Source organism: Tiliqua scincoides, chromosome 1 (assembly GCF_035046505.1).
Source record: "Tiliqua scincoides isolate rTilSci1 chromosome 1, rTilSci1.hap2, whole genome shotgun sequence".
Lineage (NCBI taxonomy): Eukaryota > Metazoa > Chordata > Lepidosauria > Squamata > Scincidae > Tiliqua > Tiliqua scincoides.
This window is the reverse complement of record NC_089821.1, coordinates 256,730,455-256,746,008: the sequence shown is the minus strand read 5'-3', so window position 1 is coordinate 256,746,008 and position 15,554 is coordinate 256,730,455. Positions and strand designations below refer to the sequence as shown.

Sequence of the window (15,554 nt, the reverse complement as noted above, 5' to 3'; positions counted from 1 at the left end):
TACAACACATTTGTGACCCTCTGAGGCTGGCGCAAGGGACTTGAGCCAGCTTAACGTGCAGTTAGGATTGCGCTGCACAGTATCTTTTTGTGCAGGATTCTCAGATAATATTTACCTCTTAATATCACCTCTTAATTATACATTTAAGGGAGCAGCAAACACATTTTTCTTTAGGAAATATCTCAGTTCATATTTTGGGCCTCTTGTATATATGAATTTTTACAGCAGCAGCGCTACACTCCACAATGAAATCACTTTTGATATTTCTAGATTTGTTCTGAACATACAGTATTTTTCTTTTACTTTGCCTTTGACTAATTGTATCAGAAATTATTTGCCATATGCAACAATATTTTAAAACATTATTTTAAAAGTTTTTAACTTATTCTTAAATAGAAATATTTTGGAAGAATTTTTTCCAATATTTGCCCACATTTCACATTTTTCCACTGGAAAAAGGGAAAAAATATAGACAATCTTGTATTTTCCCTTAGTTTTTTCCAGAAATTCTCCCTGTAGAAACATTTAGTTCCTCATTGTTTTCATAGACCCCCTCCCCTTTTAGGGCAAGCACAAGACTGGCATTCTCCTGTTTCCTGATCAAACTCTCTGTGAACTTACATTCTCTTTAATGTGTCACAGAAGCCTATCTTTAAATTGCCATTCCTTCCATTTCCTGTCCAATTGTTGGGCAAGATCTCTTGCTGTTGAAAACTGTATATTACTAATAGCAGTAACAAGTTCTCAAAGTAGTTTACATAGCAAAAGGAATAAGAGCGTAATCCAGACACGATTTGAGCTGGCACAGGCGCCCTGTGCAAGTTCCTGAGTGTCACAAACATGTCTTAAGGTTGGCTGGGCTGGCGCTGAGGACTACACAGGCTTGCAAAGGCTGGATCCAGCCCCTGTAATAAATAGCTGGTGCAGATCAGAGTAACTACATAGGGACAGCTGGGGATCAGTGCAGGGCAAAGAGAAAAATATCCCCTTACCCTGAGGTAACCTCCAGCCACTTCCTAACCTGCACTGGATATAGAGCAGGCCCCTGTGGTCTGCCTATTCTAGCAAAGGTTAGGATTGGACTGCCTGAGAGTTTCCTATCGTAAAAGGGATCACTTTGTTGGCAACCTTCAGTCTCGAAAGACTATGGTATCGCGCTCTGAATGATGGTTCTGGAACAGCGTCTAGTTTGGCTGGAAAGGCCGATTTGGGAGTGACAATCCCTTCCACACTGGGAGCAAGTGTAGTCTGTCCCTGGTCTGTCTCCCTGGCTATGGGCCTCCCTTCTTTGCCTCTTTGCCTCAGTCTGTTGGCCAAGTGTCTCTTCAAACTGGGAGAGGCCATGCTGCACAGCCTGCCTCCAAGGGCTCACAATATAAAAGTAATTCAGAAGATTCAACAGCAACAGTTATGTTGAGATCTCCCCGTTTAACCTCCACTTTGAAAGGTGCCTTTTTGGTCTGGTGGCAGCACCCAGCTGATTAGTATTAATATGATGGACTCAGTGAGGTAACAGAAATCTCCTACGCAGAGTTGATTTTTACCTTGACATTAAGCAAAAGCTATGTCTCTTCTTCAGCTAGTTGTAATTTGGCAATAGCTTATGCTGCTATTTTTCCATGACAATGGAAACCTCAGTAACATGATCTCCTTTAAAAAAAAAATCTAGAGTTGTCAGGAGAATGACCTCTTCACAGAAGTCATTTAAAATGTTGCAAATCTTTATGGGCTCATTCATTACAAATACGGAGGCATAATTCATGTTCACATTCAAATTCACCAGCTAGCCTTCAAAGATGAAGGCTGCAGCATGAAGCTGCACCTGATACAGTGACTGCTTAACTTTGATCCTACATGCTGTGGATGATCAGAAATGTGAAAGAACTGGTTGTGTATAAGATATCATGTTCTTCTTGAGCACCTTTTTGAATTAAGGGTATGGAGATGATATCTAAGGAAAGATTACTATTATTTAGTATTTGATGCCAATATTGTGCTTAATCATTCTCCAGTCTGCCCACAGCCCACCTGCCCTCTCCCCGCCCCTGTAATGCCCTCCCCAGGCCCATAAGCCAGCAGCCCAACGCTGGTGCTCACCTATCTTGCTGCCAGTGCAAGGGCCCAAAGTCAGCATCTGGAGCACAGCACATATTTGTGCGCTGGCCTTCCAACTTACTGGGTGGCATGAAAGTGACTTATGACACTTTTGTGACACTTGGAGGCTGGTGCTAGGGACTTTCTGCCAGCCTTTAGCACAGTTAGGTTTGTGCCCTTAGTGACTGTTTCTTAGAAAAACCTTCAGTAAAGAAAAACCTGAACAGAGCTTGGACAAACCTGTTAAACCAGCGGTTTTCAAACTCTCTAGGAGAGTTTGCACCACTGTAAGTCCTTACAGGAGCGGGGGGGGGGGGAGGCAGTGGAGGTGGGGGGAAGGCAGCAACGCGATCTGCAGGGTCGCACTGCAGGGACTGGGATGCACTCACCAGTCCCTGCAACAACCTGCTGGGGGTGCAGGGAGCCCTGCGCAAGGGTCTGCAGGGCTCCCCAGCATGCAGAAAGTGAAAGCAGAGTGATTGCGCTCCACTTCTGGTTTTGTGGATCTCTCCACTTTCACTTATGATGAGCTGTGGAGCCCTACAGGCACTCACGCAGGGCTCCCTGCACTCCAGGTCGATGCCTTCTCCCTGCCCCCGCCCCTTAAGGGGAGAGAGGCCAGGGCCTTCAGGCTGGGGTGTCATGATGCCCCAGTCTGAAAACCACTGTGATAAACTACCCTAGATACTCAGGTATAGTACAAGAAATTTTTGCCAAGTAATCAAGCTCTAATTCTCACTTTGCCTTATCTCCTGGTCAATCAGAGGGCAGAGCCTTTCAACTCTGAACAGTTTAGGTTCTTGCTAAAGCAGGCTCATTTGTTTCTATAGCAGCAGTTTTGCCAGCTTGGGGGGGGGCAGAGGAGGAAGAGGCTGCTTTGACTCTCACAAGGCATGGGGGGGGCAAGGAGCAGCCACTTTGCATCTCCTTCGGAGATGCAACCCGATCCTCCTTTACATAGGAGTAAGCCCTGTTGACTATTATGGGGCTTACTTCTGAGTAGACACGCCTAGGATTGGGTATCAAGTCCCTTGTCTGCCCTGCCTGCTGACTGGGCAACCAGAAAAGCCTGGAGGAAGTCTGGGCCGAGGGGGGGGGCAGGCAAGCAGGTAGGAAGCCAGTGAGTCTGCTGAGGTTACCAGCCTAAGAATGGGCTAGCTGAAGTCCCTTTTCCTTGCCACAGTTGCCTGCAGCTCCCCAAATTGACCCTCCCTGCCTCACCTTTGCCTTTCAGAGGAGGGGCGTTGGGCCACAAACCTATCCACACTTTCCTGGGAGTAAGCCCCATTGACTATAGACATGCCTGGGCTGGGCTGGGCTCTCAGGTTCCTCTCCAACCCCACTTTTCTGGGAGTAAGCCCCATTGACTATAATGGGACTTACTTCTGAGTAGACATGCCTAGGATTGGACTTTTTTCTGAAATACAGGAGCAGGCAATGGGGGGGGGGAGAATGTGAGGCAAATGATTTCGGAACTTTGGAAGGCGTGGATCAGTGAGGGGAGGGACAGTAGGAGAGGTGCTAACTGCAATTATGAGATGGGGGAATGTGCCTGAGGGAGGGGGTGAGGTGGGGGAGAGGAGGAGAGAGAAGTGCCAATTGCCTGCAACCAAAAGCCCAATCCTAGACATGTCTACTCAGAAGTAAGTCCCACAGGCACTTCCCCCTCAGTCTTTGGCTGCAATCCTAACCACACTTTCCTGAGAGTAAGCCCCATTGAACAAAATAGGTCTTACTTCTGAGTAGACCTGGTTAGGATTGTGCCCTTTGTCATGTAATGATTTAATTGTATTAATTAAAAATTAATTGTAATATAGTAATTAAATGTAAGTAAAAAAACTGGGAGTGTGCTTTGATAATTTTAGTGCTTTGACAGTGTGCTGTGAGCTGAAAAAGGTTGAAAATGGCTGTTCTGTATTAACTTTCCTGGGAAATTCCAGCCAAGGTTAACCTTTTATTCTCCTCCGTTCCCTTTCGATGCTGCAACCTGGTTTCTTTTTGCTAATGCATTTGGCAGAAGTCTTTTTTTTTTCAACACCAGAATGGGATCCTCCTTTCCATCAGAAATTCAATTCAGGCTACAGTTCAATTCAGGCTACAAGTCAATGCACTTAAGAATTCAATTACTTAAGAATAACACCCATGGAAAGCAGTGGGTCTACTTCTGAGAAAAAAGGTTTGCAAATATATGCAACTGCATCTCTCTGCTGTGAATTGAATTGCACACTCTCAGTTATGTGTTATGGGTTGTATGTTATATGTAGAGCTTCTGGCTTAACACACCAGACACCTTAAAGGTGGATTTGATTCCTGGTTCTCCTGCAGTGGTTCCCAACCTTTTTCACTTGCATATCCCTTAGCAGCCCATTTCCATAAATTGTACCCTTCATATTAGCAAAATGTTTATAATAATACAAGCCCTCATCTCCTCTCTATGAAAGCCCAGACTTCATGTATTTCACAGTGTTTTCTCTTTTTATCTGTTTGAAGAACAGAAGACTTTGCCTTTGCACTGTTTTGCACCAGAAGTGTGCTGAGAATTTCTGGGTGATTGATCACTTTCCATATTATGTCTCAGCTTTTTTACTGTGCTGGTTTTCAGTCACTGGTTCATACATGAATTGATGACCAAAAATTAGCTTTTGGTGGGGCTTTCACAGCCAACTAGCTACCTCTCTTCCTGCCTTGCTAGTCCTTGCAAGGCATTCTGGAGCACAACCTGCGTTTTTCTGCCATTATTCCATTCTTTTTCAAGTACCCTGAAAGGTCCTGTTGAGTGTCCCTGGAGAACATGACTACCAGGTTGGGAACCACTGTTCTACTGGTATCTTGTTTACAGTGCACTTACTCCGATAGTGTTTACAAAAAGGTGGTGAAGACCAGAATTTAAAAAGAATAAAAATGTATCTTATGATCTTTTACTATATTTTTAATAAATTAGAGACTATAGTTCTTAGGTAACAATTAGTGGTAGGCTATTTTTCAGGATCTGGCCTTGGGTAAAATCAGACAAAACTATAGTCAAACACCCCCCTAAGTTTAGCCCCCGACTTATCTGAGGGTCATAGAAAATTACATGATTGATGACTCAAAACCTGCCCTCAACTTATCTGTGGGATTGACTTATAGGCGAGTGTCTGCGGTATTCCTTGGGGGTGGAAGATATCATTGTATATACCAAGGGTAGCCAAACATGCTTAACATAAGAGCAGCATATGAAAAACTTCAGATTTTTGAGGGTTGCAGGAGAGATGTTTGAGAGCCGCAATGTTTTAAGAAGCATTTAAGTTCTTATATTTACTCACTAGGAAAATTAAACATACATTTTAACCCATTGGACTTTCAGTTCATACCTAGTAAATATATATTTTTATTTTTTACATTTTTTATACCACTTTTCCTTCAAGGAGCTCGGAGTGGTGTACATAGTTCCTCTCCTTTTGTCCTCTCAACAACCCTGTGAGGTAGGTGAGACTGAGAGATAGTGACTGGCCTAAGGTCACCAAGAAAGTTTCATGGCCGAGCAGGGATTTGAACCTAGACCTTCCAGATCTAAGTCTGACTCCTGACCCACTACCATTAAAAACTTGAATAAAATTTATTCATCTTTTATATTAATTGTGAATAATGTTTCTAAGCAAAAAGGAGCTCAGCTAACATATTTCTGCAAGCTGCACATAATATGTTGAAAAGCCACATGTGGCTCGCTATCCGTGGTTTAGCCACCACTGATATATACACCATTTTATATATAGTTTTCTCAGGGTTGGGAAGAGAGATGAAAAGGCAGATCTATTCTTCCAGATAGCACTTGAGTGACTGTGGGTCAGAAGGGAGCTTGTAGGGGACCTTGGTACAAGCCTTTTGATATCTTTTGTAAGTCCTATAGTGATTTGATTGAAGTGCAATCTAAAGGAATAACCTCTTTAGAGGAATTTGGGGATGGTGGAAATTTGCACCAGTTGCACACAGCAACACTTCTACTAATGATAAGGAAAATTAATAATGTTTCTTTTCTTTCTTGGGAGTGGTTGGAAGCCTTCATTTGATATATGTCTTCTATCCACAAACTGTGGTGCTTAAACTTTCTAGGGAATTGTCTCACAATATCATCTTATTTTTCCCAACCTGACTTTTTCCATTCGTTGTTCTTTTTCTCTCACTGCTGACATCAGAAACACTCCATTCAAGACTGACAGCCCAATCCTATCAGGGCCTTAAGCTGGTGGATCTCACGATCTGTCTGCATAAGGCCAAGCTGCTCTGACAGCAGGTGGCTCACTACCATCACCACAGGAATCAGGAACCACTGCGCAGGCACTGGCAGGCCACCAAACCATCACTGGATCAATTAGGTCAGCGAGGTTGGTGATTCAGGGTGGGGAGCAGGCTGGTTTGAGGGAGGATCTCTGTGGTAGTGGCGCATGCCAAAATCCTCTCCCACCTTTCTAGTCTAGACCCATCCCAAGAGTCTCCTCAGATTTATGCTAGCCAAAGAGCTGGCATGAGTGAAGAGACCCACTGGAGGCCAGACTGCCTATGGGGAGTTAAACAGAAAAAAAGATTTACTTATCTCTCCTGGGCCATCTGCCCCATCCCTCTATAGCACGTGCTCTGTCAGTGGTGCTGCATGGTCTGGGCTGGCAAGGGATAGAATTTGGCTGCCTGTGGTTTGATCAGGAATCCCATATCAAAGAACCTTGCAGTGATCACAACTCCTCATCAGAAGTTGGGTCTAATAGTATTCAAAATTCAAATATTTTACTGTTACAGCATGTTTAAAATTATTAAATTAAATTCGCAGAGAAACTAGATTTAACCAACACTACAAGTGTGTTATTTAGATGAGCCAAGAACAAATGACACTAAGACACAATGTATGTACCAGTTAGGTTTCAGGGCCCTATATGTAAGTTGAAATGTGCATAACTCAAAATGTTCAGGTCTTAGCCCCCTTCTGCTGTGCCTGTGCAGAAGTACCACCAAAGGATGTGGTTTTCATCTGTTTGAAAGCACCAGCACAACCATCTGTAACTCAGGGAGCCAGTGTGTTTTACCAGTTCCAACACTTGTGCAGTTAATGTTCTTGTTCTTTTTCATGGACAGTTATGCTGCCATCTCAGACATGATTATCCTCAAGGGTTTTCTTCCTTGATACAGTTGAGAACAAACTGCAGTTTCTAGATATGAAATCTTGACACGTGGGATTATTTTAGCTGAATTGCTTACATTTTGGAAAGTAAAACTATATTTTGCACTTTAGCTCACAGGCAGAATAGAGTGATTCTTAGCCTGTTCTATTTGTACCATGTTTAGCCAGTATTCCAATGTCTTTCCTGACTGTTCTATTCCTACAAGACATAAAGAAGCTAGACTTACTATTGCATACTGTCAGCGAAATAGAGAACAGCAAGTTGTATGTCATCTATTTCTTATGCATGATTGTTGTTTATTGTATGTGAATGACATGTTCTCTGAAACTTTCTTCTTCCAGGAGCTACAAAATACACAGATAAAGACAATGGAGGGATGCTTGTGTGGTCTCCGTATCATAGTATCCCAGATGCCAAGTGTAAGTTCTGTGTCATGCATTAAACAGTATTCTGGGAATTTTCCTGCATAAAGAGCACTTCATATGTTAAACACATAAAGTTTATGTTGCTATACTTTCTGGTAGGAATATATGTGAAACCCATGTGTAGATTGTTACTGATGCTTGTAGCATCAGTTTTTTTTTGCTCTGAGCACGTATAGTATACACAGTATTGAAAACTGCAGCCAGTCATATGAAAACCAACTTGTGCAATTATCATATGTTACAATCTATGTATGGGTTTTATGTTTATTTTTACATGGAACTAACTATATACAAATATTTTCTATTTAGGCCTGTAAATAACTTATATATTTCATGCTTTGGCAAGTTGCCACTAAAAGATTTTGCTAGCTTGCTGTTTTAAACCTTTCTTAAAACCCCTTTTCCCTTTAAAAAAATTAAGCATTAAATGCTGTTAACTTTCTGAATGTTTAATTTTTAAGTGTATTATAAGTACAGTGGTGCCTCGCAAGACGAATGCCTCGCACACTGAAAAACTCACAAGACGAAAGCGTTTTTGCGGTTTTTTCTGGTGACTCGCAAAATGAATTTTTCTATACCGTGCTTCGCAAGACGAATTTTTCCTATGGTCGTGCTTCGCAAGATGAATTTTTAAAATTAAAAAGTTGAAGTTTTGTGCTTGAAATTTTTGAAATCCTCTGTACAGTATGTATGCCTTTAAAGAGCACTTAATAAACACTTTGTAAACCAAATTTGACTTTGTTCTGACTTTTTTTGCCCATAGGAACGCATTAATTAAATTTCAATGCATTCCTATGGGAAACCGCGCTTCGCAATACGAAACAACTTGCGGAACGAATTAATTTCAGGCACCACTGTACTTGCTTTTTGTTTTACTTAATTTTCAGGAAACATCCAACAGTTTCTAGTGGTGAATTGTCCAACTTGGCAAGCTGTTAAAGTGCATTCCTGGATTTAACATGTAAATTCATTTTCCAGGCTGATAAACTGGGATATACAATTTGATATCATACAGTCTTTCTGCACCCATTTTAAAACAGAAGTAGCATGGCTAGCATGGTGCTGCTCCTGCACCCTACCCTGACTGTTGTGTGTGTTGGTATTATGATATAGGTCAGGGGTGCTCAATAGGTGGATCTCAATCTACCGGTAGATCGCGAGGCAAAATGAGTAGATCGCGGAGCCCTGTCTCTCCAAACTGTTAATGTGTCAGTTTCGTCTAGTGACTAGACGAAACTGACATATTTAGCTGACACTAAACTGACACTGAAACTGACACTTTAGGTGCTCTTCAGGCATGCAGCAACAAAACTGACGAAACTGACTAGACTCCAGCAGGGGCTCCATACATTAAAGGGGGTGTCTGTCAGACGCTTCCTTCCCCCCTGGTAGATCTCTGGGCCTTGCTGGGTTCCAAAGTAGCTCTCGAGCCAAAAAAGTGTGAGCACCCCTGATATAGGTGATTACAGTCCTCATAGTAAATTCACATTTACTTGATGGTAAATTCACACACACACCAGCTGTTTAATATCTGGAAAACATTCTGCTATTCAGAAGCTTATTGTGTCCTGTTGGAGTCCTCCTGTGCATTTGGGTGCCACTATATGTAGCTGTTTCCCTGAGTTCTTTCCCTTACCACACAACAGCTTACTTGAAGAAGAGGACTCTTACAAGTCAATTGGATACTAAATTGGTATGGGGGTCAATTGGTATGGGGATTAGTAGTAATAAGAATTTTGTTAAATTTGGAGGACCAGATGCCAAGTATCTTGAGGATTCAGGAGGCATATTTTGTGGTACTTGGATATATTACTGATAGTCAGCAAAAGCATGTGATTTGTCTGTGAACATATTTTAACTTCTTGCAGTATGAAGTTGGTAGACTTATAAGGGCATGGGCAATTTTGCAAAAAAAAAAAATGCCTTTTGACTTTCTGCCTCTTCTTTTTCTGGAGATTTTTTATGCAAACTATAGGTCTGTGGCAGTAAGTATACTACAAAAGGAGCAGGCAGGGCAAGTGTGTTTCAGTACATGAGAGGTACTAAAAACACTTGTGGACAAACATATACCTTGACTGCCACTGTTATGGTGTTCTCTTGTCCAGACCAGTGTATCTCAACATTTGTACCACTTCACATGGTTTAGGACCCCTATTCGAAGTCCACCAGAAGTAACTGGCAAGTTATGTCTGGGTTGGGATACCAGATGAGACATGACAAACACCAGTAAGAGGTTCAGGGAGGGCTTTTCAAGTATGGAAAAGCATGTGTTAGAGTTCTGCCTGCCAAGCCTAGATGTTTGTTGTGTCATGTTCCAGGTCTTGCTGCCAGGCAGCAGGTGTCCGGGGATCCCACAAGTACCACCAGACACCACTTTAAGTACCACTTGTGTTACTTGTCCCACTGGTTAAGAAATGTTGGTCTAGACCAGGGATGTCCAAAGTTTTTGGCAGGAGGGCCACATCATCTCTCTGACACTGTGTCGGGGGCCAGGGGAAAAAAGAATTAATTTACATTTAAAATTTGAATACATTTACATAAGTATACATAAATGAATATATTAAAGATTTATACATTAAGGATTATATATATATTAAAGATTCATAACTTATATGAGTGAATGAAGGTCTTGCAATAGCACAAGGCCTATAAAAGGCCTTGTACAAAGCAAGCCTGGCCTTTCCTTTGTTGCTGCTACTGCATCACAGACATAAAACAGCAAGCAGTGGAGGAAGCCCTTATCCCACAGCTCACGCAAGAGGTCAAACAGTTGCCTTCATGCTGAGAGCAGTTGCATTGGGCCAGTGTGGGCTTCAACAAATCTCCGGAGGGCCAGAGGCTCATTGAAGACTGGAGGCTCCCTGAGGGCCACGTTGGGAGGCCTCGAAGGCCGCATGTGGCCCCAGGGCCGGAGTTTGGGCACCCCTGGTCTAGATGTTTTAAGAGAGAGGCTAGGGGAGATAGTTCCCATAAGTAAGAATATGTAGAAATTTGTTCTCTTAAAAACTATATTTACAAGTCAAAAAGCAGCAGCAGCACAGCAAATGGCACATTGAGACAGAAAGGTCTTAACCAAGCACCAGAAGGGATGAAGTCAGGCATGCAGAAGGATCTTCCAAAGCTCTGATCGAGAAGGCCCTGTTTCTCATGGAGAACATCTGGTTTTGAATATGATGAAACTTGAAGCAGCCCCTCCCCCACCAAGTTTCTTTTTGGAGGCTGGGTGATGGAAATATGTAGTCTGGTTTTATAGTTGGCTTTGTTAATGTTTCTTTTCATTTTATTGTTTTAAAAAATGTTTTTCCTGTTTTCTGTTGTATTTTTTTGTAAGCCACATTTGTGTTGTGTAAGGACCGGAAAGGCAGGATATAAATGTTTTAAAATAGATAAATCTTAAACTGTGGACAAGTTCATATGTCAACGAGTGCTTACTTCCATTACTGACTGAAAAATATGGGCTGCAGTTCTGCTTATAGCTAGGCTACTTAAATTTCTTTGGCTCCAGTAAGATTTAAACTAGCCTATATGCAGAATTACAGCTGCCTTTTTTTGGGGGGGGGGGGGGGGTAGAGAATCTTTGGAATATTTCCCAGTTATAAAATCATTGCTAAAATTAACATTAGCACAAAATTTATGTCAATAGTTACACTTATGTGTAGTAGATGATGAACAGGAAAATTCATATAAAGGAGCTAGCTAAAGCTGCCATCTGTCACATGACATCAGTAATGCTAAATTGATTCTCTGCTTTAGCAAAAAACTAATTAACAGAAAATTAATTCTAGTGTTCCTTTGTTGCAGTGGACGAATATATTGCAATAGCAAAAGAAAAGCATGGCTACAATGTGGAACAGGTAAGAATTGCAAATATAATAAATTAGTGTAAGAGATTCATTGAGTTAAAAGGTTCTGTATCTTGCAATTTCCAGCTGAACAATGTGCAAAACAACTCATGATATAATAAAAATATTTAATGTTAAAACAGTGAGTCCACTAAAATGCGTTTTTTAAAACGCATTAAGCCAGTTTAACCCCCATTCCTTCTAAAACTTCTCTTAAAAGGGGTTTTTAAAACCTGGCGCTTAAAGAAGAGGAAGGATGAGACCAACCAAGCTTCAACAGGGAGAGTACCTAACCTGTATCTGGTGACTGCTGACCTAGGATGCCTTGGGTTATGGCCTTAGCATGTAGACAGGTTCCTATGGGAGCAGATGTTCATTTATGCCAGACTGAGATCATTTACGACTTTCTTGAAACCAGTACTTTGAATGGTTACTAACTGAGAGCTAGTGCAGTTGTTTCAGTACATCTGTTGCATGTATAATGCAACAGGTACTGTTCGGGAATCTGGCCACTGTATGCTGAACCAATTATAGTTTCCATATGGTCTTCAAAGGCAGCCCAGTAGAATGCAGTGCAAGCCTAGAAGTTACCCCTGAATGCAGTTATCTCTGAAAACATACTTTGTCAGGAGTGGATGCAGATAGATCACTAACTGAAGCTGGTGAATTCCACTCCTGATCATTGCAGATCTGAATGTCTAGAGCAGAGGTGTTATAAGGTCCACGGGTGAATGCAGCCCATGGAAGCAATTTATCCGGCCCTCGTTATAATTTGGCTCTCCCAACTTGATAATTGGGCTCTCTCATATCTTGAAAATGTGAACAAGATTTAAACATTTTCTCTTCTGTCATTTGCAGCTAATGAGTTTCTGTGTGAGAACAAAGTGCTTATTTCACCTGCTTAATGATGTCACTTCTGGCTTTTAGCAGGCACCATGAATGCTAACTTAGGCTCTTTGTTATGAAATAAGTTTAACATTCCTTGTCTAGAGTAAGCCTGGATCTAGCAATATCCCTGCCCCCAACTGCAAACTTGTTAAGGAGGAGTGCAATGCTAGCCACAAGCTCCATTTTTTCAAATCTACCTGTCACCATATAGTGATTCTCTCAACATGGACAGGTGATCAAGAAGACTGCTAGTGTGTATGATACAAAAGTTGGAGAGATCAAGGAAAATGAACAGGAGAAGACCTGCTTTATTTCTTAATTTAAGTTGTCTACCAGCTAGAGCAGTGGTTCCTGGACATTTGAGCACCAGGACCCACTTTTTAAAACAATTTATAAAATAGCAGTCTTTCTATCATGACCCACCTACCTTTCAAAAAAGGAAGATCTAACTCAGACGTCCATAAATCAGATGCCCATAACTTCAGGAGCCAGAGTGTGTATGATGGTGAATCTCTTGAGATGTACTGTAAAAGAACAGTGAAAGGAATTGCCTAAAGTAGTATTTGTGTTGGGAGAAAAATCTGCTATAAATGTGTTCCATCAAGATGACGTAAAATTGGCAGTGTCATGATAGACGTGTCTATTTCTGGTGAATAAGATAGGTTTACACTGCAGGGGTGCTCAATAGGTGGATCGCGATCTACCGGTAGATCGCAAGGCAAAATGAGTAGATCGCGGAGTGCCGACCCTCCTCCCCTTCCGGTGCCTCTGGGAGGAAACGCCGGGAGTAAGGCCCATTGTACTCAATGGGCTTACTCCCAGGTAAGTGTGGCTAGGATTGCAGCCTCACAGCCTAGGCATGTCTACTCAGGAGTAATTCCTGTTATACTCAGTGGGGCTCAAGGTACACCAACGTTATATGTTATGATGGCACGAACATTGTAAAAAAAACTCTGGTAGATCTCCGGGCCTTGCTGGGTTTCAAAGTAGTTCTCAAGCCAAAAAAGTGTGAGCACCCCTGGTTTACAGCCTAAGTTTTACTGGACGCAATGGGCTTATTTCTGAGTAAACAACAGTTTTCAAACACCTCTAGTCATGAGATAAACTTTTTTTCTATTCTTGTTGAAAGGCACTTGGCATGTTATTCTGGCATAAGCACAACATTGAGAAGTCACTTGCAGATCTCCCAAATTTTACTCCGTTTCCGGATGAATGGACAGTTGAAGATAAAGTCCTGTTTGAACAAGCTTTCAGTTTCCATGGGAAAAGCTTTCATAGAATCCAACAAATGGTAAGACAATAATGCAATTATTACCGCTTTGCATCAGCCAGCCAGCCAGTAGGTAGAGTGCAACGTTGTAATAAAGTTTGTATGTTTTAAAGAAGTTTCTAGTCCAAAATGGTTGTGAAGGTTTTTCTTCTTGATTTTGTCTTTGCAGGAGCATATGGCTCCTGCACCTGCATCTACTAATATCAGCATGTTTGAAAAACATGTTTGAACACTCTTGAACACCCATTCAAATGTCATTGAATTTTTAAACTCCCAATAGTTGCACTACGTTACTTAATTTTTCCTTTTTTTCCACTTAGGTTTGTTGGGAGTGAGGGTGACCATTCTTATATTTCTGATTATGATAAACTGTAGGCACCCACCACAAATGTTCTTAAAATATGTTTTTTTTAATGCAAACTCTTATTCACAGTGGAAGATGAGAATTTGAACTCAGTCCAGTTGTTGCTTTGTAAATTTGGGAATCACAGATTTCTAATACAGTTCTTTTTTTAAAAATGCCTCCATACCTCTGTTCTAGAAGTTTAAATATGGATTAATCAGAAAAAGTGTCTTTTAAACATAGTACTCTTGTGTAAATGGAGAAAAGACTGTGTCCCATAACCAGTGTCTATGTATTATGTTGGCATGTTTTAGCTTCCAGATAAGACAATTGCAAGCCTTGTAAAATATTACTATTCCTGGAAGAAAACTCGTTCTAGAACAAGTTTAATGGACCGCCAAGCTAGAAAGCTAGCTAACAGAAATAATCAAGGTGACAGGTAAGCAACATGACAATTTCTTTTTAGATAGACCATCAAAAAAAGACCATCTTCAGCGTAGAGTTGTTTTAGACTTTTTCTGCTTTGTCAATTAATGCAAGTTACCTGTATGTTATTCCATGCGATTGCTTCTGAGTTCAAAAGTAAGATTTTGAATTTGGAGATTTGATAAGAGATACTTATCAAGTTTGCAGATGGGGGATAGCTAAAACCCTGGAAGACCAAATTAGGATTCAAAATTATCTTGACCAGTGGACCCATATCAACATCATGAAGTTCAGTGGGGGGAAATGTAAAGTCCTGAACGTAGGAACAAAAAATCAGAGGTAGAAGTACAGGAAGAGGGACCTGTACTTTCTTGTACAGCATGTGGCTTGGCAGTGGCATATGTGAAAATATCAGGGGTGACGTCACACTACCAGAGTCTCTGTTAGTGATCTTCAGCCTGCTCTGAGCCCAACCATCTTGTGGTCTTGCTGATGATTGTGTTTTAGCTCCTAACTGTCGAGAACATAGGCTCTTTATGTAGGCTGAAGATCACTGAATGGAGGTAGTTCAGAGGCGGGTTTTTTGCATTTAAAGCAATTGGCCAGAAGGCTGTGGCCACTTTATTATGTCATTACATCACCCCAAACTTCCAAAAAGCCAAGCATCTCCAAGTGCTGCAGCAGGTGGCATCCACCCTAGAGGCACCTGTGATGTATCTTCTGAAAATATTTATTTGCATTCTCTTTTCTTGTTTCATGCAAATGAATGTACTCCAACTTATGTGGGATAAGGAAAAAGAAAGGCAAAAGTGAAATACAGGGAGAGATAAAAGGATTAATTCATTAATCTGTTTGTATTCTCAGTGATGATGATGTGGAAGAAACTCACCCAATGGATGGGAATGATAGTGATTATGACCCCAAAAAGGAAACTAAAAAAGAGGTAATAAACTGGGGGAATTGCATTATTTGTACAGTGGGTGGGTCCAAGACACCAAGGCCTTTTCAGTCATGACACCTAATTGTCATGACTGAATGAGAAAAATTTATATATATATATATATATATATATATATATATATAAATATAAAACACACACATATATATATAAAT

At 41.3% G+C, this 15,554-nt stretch overlaps 1 protein-coding gene across 4 annotated transcripts in view; it reads left to right on the top strand.

The window, feature by feature from the left end:
* The window catches only part of RCOR3 (REST corepressor 3), a 31,526-nt gene that overhangs the window by 2,157 nt on the left and 13,815 nt on the right, over positions 1 to 15,554 (top strand). For 2 of the 4 annotated variants that reach the window (XM_066621893.1, XM_066621916.1), the window contains exons 3-7: positions 7,589 to 7,666; positions 11,474 to 11,526; positions 13,532 to 13,693; positions 14,330 to 14,454; positions 15,306 to 15,384. In XM_066621893.1, coding sequence (XP_066477990.1) covers positions 7,589 to 7,666; positions 11,474 to 11,526; positions 13,532 to 13,693; positions 14,330 to 14,454; positions 15,306 to 15,384 — 497 coding nt within the window. Of the gene's footprint in view, positions 1 to 3,980; positions 4,271 to 6,357; positions 6,450 to 7,588; positions 7,667 to 11,473; positions 11,527 to 13,531; positions 13,694 to 14,329; positions 14,455 to 15,305; positions 15,385 to 15,554 lie in introns of those variants that run through there. The other 2 variants (XM_066621900.1, XM_066621909.1) reach the window with 2 other exon arrangements.